Source organism: Acartia tonsa, chromosome 4 (genome assembly GCF_053477335.1).
Source record: "Acartia tonsa isolate MP-2025a chromosome 4, ASM5347733v1, whole genome shotgun sequence".
NCBI lineage: Eukaryota > Metazoa > Arthropoda > Copepoda > Calanoida > Acartiidae > Acartia > Acartia tonsa.
The window spans coordinates 18,986,439-19,002,524 of NC_137263.1; the positions used below are offsets into that span (position 1 = coordinate 18,986,439).

Consider the following 16,086-nt stretch of genomic DNA (forward strand, 5'->3'; position numbering starts at 1 on the left):
CGTCTGCTAACAAATTGCTTTCTGATCTTTTGTATCAACATGGCTGTGTTAATATATCCAACGTTATTGGTTGATGTTCAAAGACCCAATTAATTGAAAGTTGGAATAGGGTCCATTGGGCAATCATACGGTTATTTAATCCCCCCTCTATTGTTTTACTTTGATCTTGAAAAGTAGGGGTTTAATTATCATTTAATTATATCTTTGATAGTATAAGACTAAAAGTTCTTTCCAATCGCCTCCAGGCTCCAAGCAGCTTAACTGGTCATGTCATGGGCATAGACAAAGCGTTACAAGAAAAAGAAAAAATGGAGTTTTTTAGATTCTTTTTTTCAAAGCAATGATTTATTTTTGAATTACTGAAGCAGAACGCAGATTTATAAAAAGATGTATTATTATAAAAGGAAACTATGTTCCAATTCTTTATTAATTACAATCCATTGTCCCATCCCGCATTCAGAAACACAAGATCTTCTAAACAGTTCAATAAAGTGGCGTAGACAGAATTTTTTCCAGGGGGATGTGAGCTTTTATGGGCTAAGAAAGTGAAGTCCTGTCTTCCAATTTTTATTATAAAGGGGGGTTGTTGACACCCTCCAATCCCACCTAAAAGCCCTTTATTGAATCTTCAACTGGGGTCATTATCCTAAAACTGAAGCTGAAATATCATTGGGAAACAAACAAAATCATTCCTTCAGCCCTTTCCTTCTTGAGTCGTTCAAGAATATTTTTTTGGATATTAAAATTTTCTTTTAAGGGCAAAAGGTTCAATATCTTCTCTAAAAAAAATCACGGAAAAATTTCATTCGGAATTGTATATACAATGTACATACATGATATTTATGGCAATCTCAATCATCAAACATAGACAAATATAACATAGAAAGCTTTTTTTAAATAAAAATATTTTTTAAATTGATTTTGTTTGTTTTGTATCTAAATAATATGTTTCTTACATGGATCATTTTAAAAAATGAATATGATTTCTCGTATTCATTCGAATCCGGTGGATTAGAACCAGATCTAATCCATACGAAGAAACTATGTCTAGCATCGTATTATATCCAGTTTTCCACGAATATAAAAATGTATAATCATAGAATTAAAACCAGTTTTTTTTAGCTGTTTATAAAACGATGCGAGAAATAACTATTTTGATTCTTTATTATATGTTCATGTTTTATGCTTACACCCCCCCCCCCTATTCCCCTTTGTGGTGGTGGGTGGTAGGTGGTGGTGGTTACTACTAATGGTAGGTAGACAATGGGGATGAAAATGGGAGGGGCTGGGGCTACTAATAATACGCAATGGAGAAAACGCAAAAGGGTAGGGTTGCTTGCTTTGCATGCACGCACGCACACACACACCCACACACAGGTGTTCAAAAGGGAAGGAGGGTCTATGGAGGGGTAAAGAACTACTGCTGTTGCGTCCAGAACATGGATAAAATGAAAGGTAAAAAAAAATTTTCGTCAAATTCTGAAAAAAATAGGGGCATAAAACGGAACATTAAAAAGTCAAAAGCTAACAAAGAACATTTTCAACAATTTAACTTCACTGATAAATAAATAAAAATGTCAATTATTTTTGCGCATTTGTTTCTTTCCTACATCCATGAACGTTCAGACGAAGCGACTTAAAAAAATTTAGTTGACAAGGCTTTTCTGTACTCAAAGGTAGTCAAACCAGTGTGGTCAGTCACTCGTACATAGTAACCTACCAAACAAATGAATATTTTAATTGAAAGATAGCAATTCAATTTTTGCATTTATTGTGTTTTAGAGCTTGTTTTTAAAAGTGTCAATTGACCATTTTTGAAGAACAGTGAAAAAAAGCTATCAGTATGAAAGTTCCTCCGTTTATGAAAGAGATCGGGTCGATGCTGTACTGGACCATGTTGGCCGCGTGCACGGTGGGTCCAGGTACAGTGGTGACGTGTGCCAGAGCCGGAGCAGAGTATGATCTGAGCTTGATCTGGGCTCTGGTGTTTGCGTCTGTGTTGGCCTACACTCTCCAGGAGGGAACAGCCAGGTTGACCATTGTGTCTGGAAAATCTCTGGGTCAGTGTCTCAGGGTCAAGTACAGGCACGGAGCTAAGATCTATGACACAGCTCTCATCTGCTGGCTGGTGGGCGTCTCAGTATTCATTGGCAACACTCTCTACGAGTGCAACAACTGGGCGGGCGGCATCGATGCCATCCTGGCCATACCTGGAGCTAGCGGGGAAATAGGTAATCATTTTTGGTCCAAATCTTATAATAAATTCAATTTTCATAAAATTTTGAATGCTAGTATTGCTATATATTATTACTAATATACATTTCCCAAGGACATATTGTCAATTTAAATTAGTATAATAATGTTTGTCTGTCCTTTAAAATCTCTCTAATCACTGAACCAATTGGGTTATGCTTAAAAAAAACATTTCTTCAGATTATGCTATGGGTTAAAGATGTTTTCCTTGTGGGTGGATGGGACAGAGATGTCATAAATTTTTAGCATATACCATGAAAATGATATAGCATTATGTGTCTAATCTTTAAGCATCCATGACAAGTATAAAATGTTTAAAACATTCTATAGAAGATAAAAGCGTTTTTTATTAACTCACTAAGCTTGTGAATGGATGTTTGGACAGAACCCCTCCCCCCTCCAAAAAAACCCGGCAAATAAATTTTGTTCCAACCAGTATTCGAAAATAGAAAAATAGTTCTTGTGTAACATTGGAGTTTACAAATTTTATCTATTTTATAGTGAATTCATTTATTCAATAGGTATATTGCCTTAGATAGCCAACAAGATATCTATTTTTAAAATTTTTAAATTTCAAATCCATATGATTAACAATAAACGATGTAATTTTTAGAAAACGTAATTTTCTGTAACAAAGATTTATCCCATAAAATCAAATGTTTATATGTAACTTATTTTATTAAAAAAATATCTTTCCGTCATAATATGGTCAGAATGTTCCTACATTGTCGTACGATTATCAAATTATGGCGTTTTTCATCTTTTCTTCCTATATTTATTATCTATTTCAAATTGGATTTATCATTACTTGGATCTTACACCATGTACTCAATAAAATGAAACCTGAAGCTGGCTAAACTAACGACCAACCCCTTCCAATCCTTAAACCCATCCTTTTCCCTCATATTGGATGAAAAAACTGTCCAATAGATGATGACCATGTTAGCAACCTAAATTGACGAAAATGTTTCCCTTGTCATAATATCTCCGTATATTCTAATCCATTATTTTTTAAGGATGGAAGGTTGGTTACTGCATCCTTTACGCTGCAATTGTCATCGCCCTCCTTGTAGCTGACAAGACAGACTTGCTGGGTATGTTCCTGGGAGTCGTGATGATGGGCATGGTCGCCCTCTTCCTCTGTGTGGTTGTCTACATGGACGTGGATCTTAACGAGTAAGCTCAATTATTATTAGAACGTCTGGTCATTATCATAGACGTCCAATTTGGCAATTAGGCACTCCCAAAATTTTGGATTTTTAAATTTTACGCCCCCCCCCAAAAAAAAATAAAAAAGCTTCCCTCTATGATATAAATATTACCCCCCCCCCCAAAAAAAAAAAATTAGCTTGGGGGTTCAGGGGAGGAGTAATGATGTGATTCCTCCCCAAGTGAATTTGGCAATTAGGCACCCCCAAAATTTTTATTTTCAAATTTGTACCCCCCCCCCCCAAATGAAAAAGCTTAAACGCCCCTGGTCATTATATCCTGATCTATCTATATTTAAGTTTAACCGTTAATTATACAGAGCTTTAATTCTAATCTTCAAGGAAAACTTATTTTCATTTATGCTTCTTATATTTCTTGTACCTCTTTTTTTATGTTTTATCTATCTAGATGTCTTTATTTTTATATTTTTTGAATAAAACCATGGTATGATAAGCATTCCAGATATAGAATGCGTGGATATTTTGAGAGATTCTCACATACCCTGATAAAATGTTTCTTCCAGCTGGCTAATACCACCCATCCACTCCCGCGCTACGGAGGAACGTATTGACTAATATCTGAGGACTATCAGCAACATAAATCGATGACAGAACTGTCCACAATATCCACGTATTCTATATCAATTTAAGCAGCTAAAATCTGATAAAGCAAAGCCAAAACAGCCCGGAGAGACAGACGGACAGACATCGCTCTTTTCTCTATGATATATTAACTTGTATTCTTAGTCTAGGTTGGGGATTTTTGCCAAATATACCAGAGAAGCCAGAACAGGGAGCTGAACCTACAGATATCATTATTAGGTAAACCATTCTTATTTGGGAATGGTTAATATTTATTAACTACGAACAAGGTCTAAAAATGCATTTTAATTTTTAAAAAGGGAAATTTTTCTTTATTTATGGTCTATTCGTACAGCCAAACTTACACATATAGCTCTGATATTTATTTTTGACACGTTAAAATTGTCCTATCGAATCAAAGCTTGTCATGGTGATTCCTATAACAATTAATACAATTTAGAAAGCGTACCATTTCTGTAATCACTACCATATAAAGGTCGTAAAGTCGTAATGCCTATTAATATGTTTATATTAAACTTCGCTTTTATAAATGTCCTCCCTGTTTTTTTTATGTAAAAAAATATATCGTACTTAGGTCTTACTTGTGATTTAGATAAAATTTTCCAAAGTCCAATGGTCTGTTTATAATGCATGACTCACATAAACACCCTGACATAGATTTAGTCTGCCTGAGAACTATCATTTTATAGCGCATATTATTGCGCTTTACCATGGAAAATTTTGAAAATGATTGACAATGTTACTAGGAAATTTTTTCTCTTAAACTAATTTTCTTCTAATGACCTAATAGTCCTTGGTAATCTATGTTTCATAATAAAATAGATTTAGAGGTCATTCTTTTTAGCATTTTAGATAAGTAATTTTGAATAGTACTATTGAAAATCTTATATTGAAATTTTTTGGACAATGACAAAACCTTATAATTAGATTATCAAAACCAATCCCCGTAAAAAAAGATATACTAGCTCGGAAACTAAATCAGGTTTTCAAATAAAAGCGCGTAGCTACTCCATTTAAACATATTATGTTTTTTTTTGTGCTTTTGAATTGACCTTAATATAAATTCTAAAGTTTTGTTCCAGTATGACTTCAAAAGCAATTAGTATTAAGTGGAGTAGTACCGGTTTTAATCATACTGAAAAATCATGTATAGCATCGAATTATAGGCAATTTTTCACGAATATTAAAATAAATACCATAATATTAATATCCGCTGAAAGATGTCTAATACGATCTGATAAATAATTATGATACGCGTTAAAAATTATAAACATAGTGGTAGAAAAGTAAAAAATACATTAGGAAAAAGAAAAGTTTTAGAAATTTCCAATTGTGTATAATATGCTGCATTTAGATTTATGTATGTGTGATAGTCCTGTAACATCATTTTCAGTTATTTCTGACATCAAATTTGTTTTAAAACTTCAAAGAAAAATAAAACCTTGAGCAGTAATTTCGATCACAGCTCTATTTGTGTCTCTATTGATGTTAAGACATTGATTCTATTTTGACCCAACTAGAAAAATTCAGCTTTAATTGGTTAAATTATTCGTTCAAGGAAATGCATCCTTTAGAAATAATTTTATTCAAATTATAAAATCATTGCATTTGCAATACATGCTTGGCAGCTGCAAAATTTTTGTAACACCACAGGGAGGAAGTGGACATTGGGCTGTTTATTAACTAGTCCCCAAAGTCTCTTTATAACATTTTCTTATTCATTGGCTTTACAACTCTAGGGACTTTTCATTGAAATTTTATTTGTTGGTTCATTTAGTTGTGTGTCTAAACATTTCAACCATTAATTATTTACTTACTGAAATTTTTTTTTTAGTGTAGGAATATCAATGAAGGATAGTTATTTATCGCAACGTATTATCGACAGCTGTCCCCGAGGATATTAATGAAAAATTGTATTTGCTCTGAGGGGTCGAAGGACTGGGTTAACAAAACTGGGATTATTTTTACGATTTTTATGTTAATATTCGTGGAAAATTGTCTAATACATGCTGATCGGTTTCGAAGCCTTACTGGAAAAGATTTACTTCCTAAGATGGTCAGCTCAGCCAGACACAGTTATCCTTCAAACTTGAAAGGAATTTCTAGCAGACAAAATTTTGTTCTATAATTAGGGTCGGTACGTCCGTCCGAACGTCCGTACGTCCGTAACGGATAGCTTTTTTCGTTAATTTAGGCATGATAGAATTGTCCTATCGATTTCAAAATTTGCATGGTGATTCCTTTAGTAGTTAGGTACGATTTAGAAAGCGTAGCAACTCTATAATCATTACCAGAATGTCCATACGTCCATTTTAAACATGTTGATTTTTTTACTTTTAAAAAAACGAATTTTTATGTGATCTAATTATCCGATTGATCTGATTTTTGGTATATTGATTCCTGGGAGAATAAAGTATAATGTTATAAGCGAAGCAACTCTATAATCAAGTCCTAAAAATGTAAGTATGTCCATAAACATTATCCTGTATCAATCAGTTTTTCAACAAATTTACTTACATTTTGCTTCGATTCTTATACATCTATATTCTGATTATTAATAATTAAGTTCAGACACTATACAAGTGTTAATGTCCGTTTGTCCTACCGTTTCAGTGCTTCGCTTTTATGGATGTTGTCATCCTTGTTCAGATATGACTTAAGCTTTATCTTAAACTGTTATTAATCTATTTTTGAAAGGTAAAAAAAAATGTACTCTGACACCTGTGTTATTTGGGATTTTATTTTTACTTTTAGCTCTGCAGTATGATCTTACAGGCGTTAGAGTATATTTTTGATATACCTTTTCAAAAATAGGTTAAAAACAGTTAAAGAAAATTAACAATTATTAAAGGAATTTAGAAAGCTAAGCTCCGATTACTACGACTCCAATAAAAAAAAACCTATGTGATACGTAAATAGTACAACGTATTAATTTAAAAATTAAAACTTTCCAGCATATTATTGAAAACATTCAAATTAATTTACATATAAATGAAATAATAAACAATACAGTTGTTGTTAGCTTCTCCCTAAAAAATGTTAATTATTATCCGTAAAAATATGCTTCGCTTAAATATTACCTTGTTTTAATAGGAATCATCAAAAATAGAACGGCGATAAAGCTGTAAAATTTTAATGTGATAATTATTACGATTAAGGGAAGATACGTTTTAGGAACACCCATTAATTGCAAAAACACTGCCTGCCTTAACTTCATGATTTAAATGCCAGATAGATGAATCAATGTATAGTAATGAACATTTATAGACATAGATTACTACTATAGTCGGATAGATAGATAGTTGGTTTTCTAGTTAGCAACAGGAAAAATAAAATAAAGCAGTAATATTTTTGTCTGAAGCTTAAGATTACAATAACTACTTTACTAATCGAGTTCTCTTTCTAAAGGGAAGGGTTTTTTTAGGATGTTTTGCTTTAGATTTGAGCCTATGAATGGTTTTGGTCTATTTTTCTGCTCTTGCTTACCCATTTTAATACAGAGCCCCTTGATGCTAGGGGCGGATCCGCTAGTTATATAAAAAAACAATGATTAGAAGGATTATAATTATTTGTTGACATTGAAGCTTCCTAATTAGTTTTCATTCTTTTGTTGTAAATGTGGGATAAATACTCGGTCTACTGATTATTCCGTGTTTACAAATGAAATGTAATGAAACAATAGAGTTACCTAAGAGACATATTGTCTAAATGGGCCAATAGGAGAATACTGACGGAACATTCAAGAGATCTCATTGGTTGAAAAATTGTACAGATCTAGGTACGTGAGGGCATAATTTTTTTTTAATTCGTTCTCATTTTGAGTCAGCTATAAATTGTCGCATATGTTAGGATTAAGCTTTTCCTGGGTAAATTAATTTAATTTGATTTTCTGTCTGCAAATATTCCTATTTTTATTTTGACGAAAAATGGGGTGAGTTGGACTTTCTAGATATACTATGTCTATTAATGAAAGTAACGGAAGGAAAGTATGCAACCACCACGCCCTTAACTAGAAATAATGCACGATATAAATGTACTATGGTAATAAATCTGTGCTTTCCTTACTCACATAAATAGTTGATTCGTTCTAAGCCTCTAGGAATGGCGGGAGAAGTCATAAAATAGCCCTAAAAAACCATAAAACATTCATAAAGCATCTTTGAAAGGCATTCAGTCAGCAGTTTGTGAGATCTTTAGCTTCAGACAAAAATAACCTTACTACTTTATATTATAGATATCTTTTTAAAATTATGGCTTCAAAAGTTTAAACCTGCATCAAATTATTAAAATATAAAATGTTTGTTAGGCTTTATTGGCAATAAGAATGAATATAGTAGAATATACGTGGATATTATTACAGGGGAAAAGTTTTTGATAATTTTGGCTTTTCCTGTCATTTATTGGTTAGTTCGTTCACCCAGTAGGAATGGAAGGGATGGGGATGTTCATTATTTTAGCCCACTATGATTTTCAATTTATTAGAGAACATAAAAATCTGGAAGATCCAAGTAATAATAAAATACATCCATTGCATTGCAATAAGTCTTATTCATGGAAGTTCATATTCTAGTTGAAGTATATTTTATTCATCATCAATGTCACGTTTCTTCACAAAAATTTCCCATACATTGCATTGTTTTATAATTACAAGTTCATTGAATTTTAAAATATTTATTTTTATCACACATAACCACCTTAATAGTAATTTATCGCATAGTATTATAGACAGCTTTGTTAGCCCCGAGGACGATTGTGGGATAAAAGTAAATAAATTTTGTGGTGCTTCGTGCCAAACTGTTCAAAGCTCTTAGTTTTTTTCAAATAAATTAAATAAGATACATATTTCCATCTTAAAAGTATCATTTCAAAAAATATACTTGTTTTCATATTTATTTTTTGGAAAAAAAGATTTATCAAAATTAAAAAGTTTTTTTTTTGTATTGTTCATCGAAGCTTGAACGAAGCGCAATAATAAAAAGTACATGTTAATTTTGTGATTCTAATAATATAGTAGCCAGGGAAAAGAAAATGACATATAAATTAATCTAGACCCCTTTATTCTTAATACTTACCAGCTTCCAATTGGTGCGAGGACTGGGGGATGGATTGATTTATCGTCCTTTGTCCTATTCCTTTATCCCTGAATTATTATATCTATAATATGTTTCAGCTTGGTTGGTACGACTTCCATTGGTTTTAATCTCTTCCTTGGTGGGGCCATGGCCAAGGTAAATATTAGTTATTTATCACTCCGCAGTATAGACAGCTTTCCACTGATATTAAAATAAACAAAAAAATTAAGATTAAAACCAGTTCTGTTAGACCTGAAGGCCGGATGACCTGGCTAACAAAATTAATAATATTTTATGATTTTTGATCTAACATTCGTGCAACATTCGTATACATATTTTTTTAGTATAGCTGAGATCCGGTTCTTATCAAGCGGATATTAATTGTTTTCGAAGCCTTACTATGAAAAAAAATATTTGCAGGATGACTGCATGTCTTTGATGCTTGTTAAAAGATATCTCGCTAAATCTAAACCTATTCGCCTCTCCTTTATACATCCTGCGATTTTTGTTTATGTATTTTGGAAGGAGCAATATTCGCCTCTCCCAATTCTTTTATACATTTCTTTTAAAAATTTAGGCTTTTTTGACATTTCAAGTGTCATAATAAAAGGTTTAAATATATTAATTTGATTATTATGTTAAGGAAAAAAAGGCAACAATTAAAGGTCAGACATTTTCATGTGTGCAATAAAGACAGTTTTCAAAAAATTTGCACTGGGAATTTTTTCAGGGCAAAAGCTTGCGACCAGCTCAAAGAGGAATTGGGTTTTCTACAGCCTCAGCTTTTGTTGTGTCAGTTCTGATTCTTATTGTTGGCTCTGGAAATTATCAGGTAAGTTCAAATATATCCCTCTCGAAGGGGCTCTTCTCAGGGATGAAGGGGACATTGGGCTGTTTATTGAACTAGTCCCCAAAGTTTTAAAATAACGTTTACTTAGTGTTGGCTTAACATCTTTGGGGACTTATATTTGAGTTTAATTGGCTGGTTAATTAACTTGTGAGTCCAAACGTTTCAACCACTAATTAAAATCTACAAAAGAGATAATATTGAAAATAATGTTTTATCTGCTTAAATCTTATTTTAGAGGTTTTAAAGCTAATCATTTAGTGCATTTAAAAAATATTTTATCTCCTCACTTGGAATAAATGAATGGTAAATTACCAACTTTTTGTTTGTTGCTAAGCATATAACTTAGACTTATTAAAAATGGTTTTGATGCTTCGGTGCTTTCCCCATAACTGGCCGGTTGAGTATGGAAAACCCTTCCTTATTTTTTAAATGGGTTAAAAATAAGTTACGTTTAGTTTTTTTCCTATGCCGCCTAACCGCTGTGGGTGGACTTACCCATACGGGGTTAGACCTGTTGTGCCCTAAACCCTGTGCCAATTTACTAACCTAACACTTGACCTAAAGTGATTTGCAAAAAAACATAAAACTGCCCTACTCATATTTTCAACATATTTCAAAATATGGGGGGTGCTGGGGAGTATCAGTGCTATAGAGGGTGTTTTGCCAAATTTTTCAAGTTCCAAAAATTCGCCATTGAAAAATCATTATAGTTTACAACGGGACAGTAAATGCCATTTGTTTGATAAATCTAACCTTTTAATAAATTTACAGGAGGATGGTTCTGGGGAGAAGTTTCGCATATCAGATCTTGCCGATAGAATCGCCCAGTTTTATGGAACCGCTGGTGTCGTCATCTTTGGTATTGGATTCATATCTGCCGCTTTAAGGTAAGAATTTTATTAGACTATGACTTTTATTTTTTATATATTAACTGTAACTCGTCCGCTAGTTTCCAGGGAAGGGAAAAGACGTGTTTTTTTTGTTTTTTTGGCCAATTTAAATTTTAAAATGGTATATCGTCATTTGTATGGCATTATATGTGTGTTACACCGCCCCGTTCTATGCAGTAGTTGAAAGTATATCTGCTGAAATAGTAGGATGTGTGTGACGTGTGTGTGTGTATAAATGTAATTTTGTTAAATTTTTAAAACACGAAACAGGCATAGGTGCAAGGCACAATGTATAGAAAAATATCATGCTCTTTTAGAACTTCCTGATGGGTGCTACTGTTCCAAATACTAGATTAGACTACAACAATAGTAAATTACAAGCTTCATTTTCTTTCCAATTACTTTTTAAGATGTATATTTTGTATAGCTTTAATTTACCTTGAAATGATTATCAAAATGTGAAATGCGTAAAGTACCTAATTTTGTAGTTTTTTAGTTGCCCAGATTATTATGTAATTACACGATATAATGTATTTAAACTATAGCGTATTTCATCACTGCCGTAATATTATTAATATAGAAAGTTTTGTAAAAATATAGCCCCATGAATATTTATCCCAAAATCTGATATTAAAAGCTAAAATTTTTAACTCTTATTTTTACTGAGTTGAATTAGGTATCTAAGGGGTTAAGACAATGGCAGATAAATTAATGTAGATCTCTAATGGTGATACACAAGATTACCCCTTCTGTAATAACAATTAGTGGTTGAAAAGTTAGAATACTCAACTTTATGAACCAACCAATCAAAATTCAATAAAATCCTTAAGCCAACGAATAAGAAAGCGGTACTAAGTAACTCAGGGGACTAGTGTAATAAACATTCCAATGTCATCTACCTCCCTGGAATTGAATGGTATAATAAGTTCATTTAAATGCACATATTTTTTTCTTACTTGCTATGCCATTGTTTTGGTTATCCCTTTTTTTCATACAGTTTAAAATTTCAGCAATTTTTATTGTTTAGTTCTATGCTGACAGTGCCTCTAGGAGCAGCTCTGACTGCTGACAGTGTCTTCTCTGATGAATCTTCAGAAGATGATGATTCTAAAGATCTCAACTCTCCTTTTCATGCCGACAAGGCTAAAGGAGTAGATAATCCAAATTTTCAGGTTAAAAATTATTTTTAAAAATCCAATTTATTTTGAAGCTATTCTATAATAAATGTATGATCATCCACTTCCTTGAATTAAATTTACTAATAATAGGATTTTATTTATTAAAGATGTGCAAAATATTTTTGCTGGATAATATTTTACCGTTCTATCATCATCAATTGTTAGTTTTATTTGCTAGGCTACTTTTTGGATAATACATAATTGTAATTGCTTTTTTTTAACAAAAATGAATTCGCATATCTACAGTATTTATTTTACAGTATTTTAATTTGCTTGAAATAATTTTTTTTTCATATTTTCCTAAAAGCATTCATTTTTTTGTTTTGTTTCAGATGGAGAATGGAATTAATATGAAGGTAAACTATTTACTTTAGTTGATATATAAACATGATTTGGACAAGAGTGTAATTTGTTTATTAACATCATGTAGTAATGGACATTAAGATATATAAGGTTTCCGGAATTTTAAAGTTAGGGGGAGATTTGAAATCTGCATCAAATTTTGAGGATTTTTTATAAAATTCATTTTTTCTATAATTCTTTCTCTAAAAGCGGAAATGCAATTTAAGTTAATTAATTTTGGCATCTGTGATTGGTGGATTTAAAAAATCTGCGCTCTGATTGGATGGCGTACATCATTCAACCAATTAGAGCGCAGGTAGTTTAAAATCCACCTATCCTATTGGTCAAAATTAATTAACTTAAAATGCATTTCCGCTTTTAGATCAAGAATTATACAAAAAACGAATTTTATAAAAAATCCTTAAAAATGCAGATTTCAAATCTCCCCCTAACATTAAAATTCCGGAAAACTTATATATCTTAATGGACATAGAATCATGGATATTGTCAGAGATTCTCGCATACCCTGATAGAACGTTTCTCCTAGCTTGCTATTATAACGATACTCCTCATCCCCCCTAATGACTTTATCCCATCCCCTTCACTGACCATAGAGGTCCGTATTGACCAATATCTGAGGACTATATTAGCAATCTAAATAGACTTCATTATTCGCCTGTCACAATTTGCCATGACAGTTGCACTGAAGATACTACTTCGAAACCATAAGTGTGTACTATAAGTAATCCTTGATTTGTTATTAATGTATAACTTTTGACTATAGTTATCACAAGTTTCTTGACTAAAAGTTCACTGTTTCTTGCTGTAGCTTAGAAAAAATCAAGTTCCTAGCTTTGACCTCAAGGATATACAGACTGACCCACAGAGTAGCTAGTATATCTTCTTTAAACTTACCACATTCTATTTAGAACCAGGATGAAAAGCGGATATCAATGGATACTACTCTGGAAGAAAGTAAACTTGCCAAGCTGCCACGCTGGGCTTATCTGGGCATCATGGTGGTCATGGTTCTCATTGCCACGGTTGTCAACTCTTGTATTGGTACAGGTGGGTTTCATAATAGTTGTTTTGGTTCTTATAGTCATGGTTGTCAACTCTTGAATTGGAGTAGGTAGGTTTATCTTGGTATCATAGCTGTTATGGTTTTCATTGTCATGGTTGTTAACTCTTGTATTGGTGTAGGTAGGTTTTATCTTGGTATCATTGTTGTTATGGTTTTTTTGTCATGGTTGTCAAGTCTTGTATTGGTGTAGGTAGGTTTCATAATAGTTGTCGTAGTTCTCATTGTCATGGTTGTCAACTCTTGTATTGGTGTATGTAGGTTTTATCTTGGTATCATAGTTGTTATGGTTCTCATTGTCCTGGTTGTCAACTCTTGTATTGGTGTAGGTAGGTTTCATAATAGTTGTCATAGTTCTCATTGTCATGGTTGTCAATTCTTGTATTGGTGTAGGTAGGTTTCATAATAGTTGTCATAGTTCTCATTGTCATGGTTGTCAACTCTTGTATTTAGGATTTATCTTGGTATCATAGTTGTTATGGTCCTCATTGTCATGGTGGCCAACTCTTGTATTAGTGTACGTAGGTTTTATCTTACTGCCATGGTTGTCAACTTTTGTTATTGTGTAAGAAGGTTTAAAATTGGTGTCATGGTTGTCAACTTTTGTCACTTTTTATTTGTTGTGGGCTAAGTAAATTATTTTCTAAAAATAGTTTCATTATTATTTTTAAAAATAAGATTATTTTTTTTTATTTTAGATGAAAGACAAACTGTTATATTAATAGCCCAGGTAATATTTCACGTTTATTATAAATATGTAAAATTATTCTTATTCTATGTCTAAATCAAGTGAAAAACCTTAAATACCTTACAACTATAAGATTTTCTCTATCACTACCAAATTATATTTTAGGTGTTTAACGGTATTCTGTTGCCGTTCTTTTCCATCTGTCTGCTGTTATGCATCAATGATAGTCAATTCATGGGCTCCCGGCCACAGACAGGCTGGGCAAATGTGTTTTTGACGGTGTCGGTCACCATCACCCTCTTCCTGGCATCTAATGTCATAATTCAGAAGATTGTTAGAGATGCTCTTGATGTAAGTAGTTTTGTTTTATAGCTACCACATGTCATCCTTTTTAGTTAGTCTGTATAGTTTATGTAGCCTGTTTATCATGTCTTTTTTACATGGAGCAGGTCCAGTTTCCTTCCACCTTGATTAATTGATTATTCATAGTTTTTGGACAAAAGTCGTCATGGAGATACTTTTGTATAGCCATTTGGGTCAACTTAGGCTTTATGTTCAAGTAAATCATGACTTGAACCGCTATCTAATTAAAGCTCCGATCACTATTGGCTCATCCTTGCCGAGTTTATACTATTTTTATTGGTTCCCTTATTGGATTTGTTTTACCCCGTAGGGTCAGAGCCAACAGCTTATGCAAGGGGGGTGTTGAGAGTTGTCAGCACCCCTATAAAAGGAAATTTGGAAATTTCTTATTCCTCTTCTTTCATACCCTTATGGTAAATATCTCCCTGCCAAAACCATGTGCACGCCACTGGTTAGAGCTTTGCACAACTACTAATACATTCTAGAATTTAATGACTTACTCATTTTCATTTTCATATTCTTATTTAGGTTAAATACAAGCTCTTGATAGCTGCTGGTGTTGCTTTGTCTATAAAAGCTGCGCTCCTTACAATTACTTCCCTGGGTAAGGATGTAATCAGATCATTCAGAAATAATTGCTGGAAAACTTTGTGATGATTTAATTCATAAATAATTAACTCGAAGAATACAAATATCATTATTTATCTACTTGTATTGTAATCAGGGAGGAAGGGGACAATGGGCTGTTTAATACACTAGTCTCCAAAGTTTTTTAATAACGTTTTCTTATTCGTTGCCTAAACAACTTTGGAGACTTTAAATTAATTTTGATTGGTTGATTTTTTAATTCGATTGTCCAAACGTTTTAAACACAAATACAGAATACTGAAGGGGCTATTATATTTTCATTGGGGATGTACATCAATTTATCAGCCATTATCTTATCCCTTTAGATCCCTGATAGTAATTCATATGATTCCAGCTATTAAACTCATCTCATCTTTGTAATATGTATTATGTAAACCTAAAGCGTTTAATTTTATAAAAAAAATCCTAGCTATAGTTTTTAAACTTATATAATCATTATAAACCGGTGATAAATGTTCTTATATATTCAAAATGACTGGTATACTACAACTTTATGGTACAAATTTTAATCAATAATTTCTTTTTATAAATTTAGACTGAATGGTTTTAAAATTAATATTTCTTATTTGTTATACATATATGTTTGAATGAGAATAAATTTTAACAAAAGAATTTTTAAAAAATCAAAATTTTTAGTTTTCAAATTTTGGCATTATTGTGTATGTGATTTATTTATATTTATGTAAAATGATATCTATTATAGATTGTAAATTGACTTTAAATGCAGTTTTCGTGCATAAATTGTATTTGTCGTCTTCCATACTTAATAATTTTTAGTTTTGACATTTTTATATTTAATAATTTTTTACAATATATAAAATAAATTTATATTGATAAATGTTTTCTTATTTTATGCAAGATATTTTGTGGTCCATTCTTACCAATTTGAAAATTGAGCCCACATATGCAA

The 16,086-nt window shown here is 32.1% G+C and overlaps 1 protein-coding gene across 2 annotated transcripts; it reads left to right on the forward strand.

Moving 5' to 3' along the window:
• Positions 1-1,647: 1,647 nt before the first annotated feature.
• Positions 1,648-16,014, forward strand: LOC145316353 (divalent metal cation transporter MntH-like). 2 transcript variants are annotated; one of them, XR_013878441.1, is made up of 13 exons: positions 1,649-2,231; positions 3,270-3,429; positions 4,209-4,283; positions 9,235-9,292; positions 9,867-9,968; positions 10,758-10,873; positions 11,904-12,048; positions 12,387-12,410; positions 13,326-13,464; positions 14,176-14,207; positions 14,331-14,516; positions 15,057-15,244; positions 15,482-16,014. XR_013878441.1 is itself a non-coding variant. In XM_080156796.1 (12 exons), exons 1-12 carry the CDS (start codon positions 1,844-1,846, stop codon positions 15,180-15,182), a joined length of 1,551 nt encoding a protein of 516 aa, XP_080012922.1. In that variant the 5' UTR covers positions 1,648-1,843; the 3' UTR covers positions 15,183-16,014. The 2 variants fall into 2 exon arrangements, 1 of the variants encoding a protein (XP_080012922.1); XM_080156796.1 differs by having other exon boundaries at positions 1,648-2,231; positions 15,057-16,014.
• Positions 16,015-16,086: the final 72 nt, after the last annotated feature.

Coding starts and splice junctions, on each gene's coding strand:
- LOC145316353 (XM_080156796.1), top strand. CDS start 1,844: ATGAAAGTTCCTCCGTTTATGAAAGAGATCGGGTCGATGCTGTACTGG. Junction 3,430..4,208: donor ATGGACGTGGATCTTAACGA/GTAAGCTCAATT, acceptor TTGTATTCTTAG/TCTAGGTTGGGGATTTTTGC. Junction 10,874..11,903: donor TTCATATCTGCCGCTTTAAG/GTAAGAATTTTA, acceptor TTTATTGTTTAG/TTCTATGCTGACAGTGCCTC.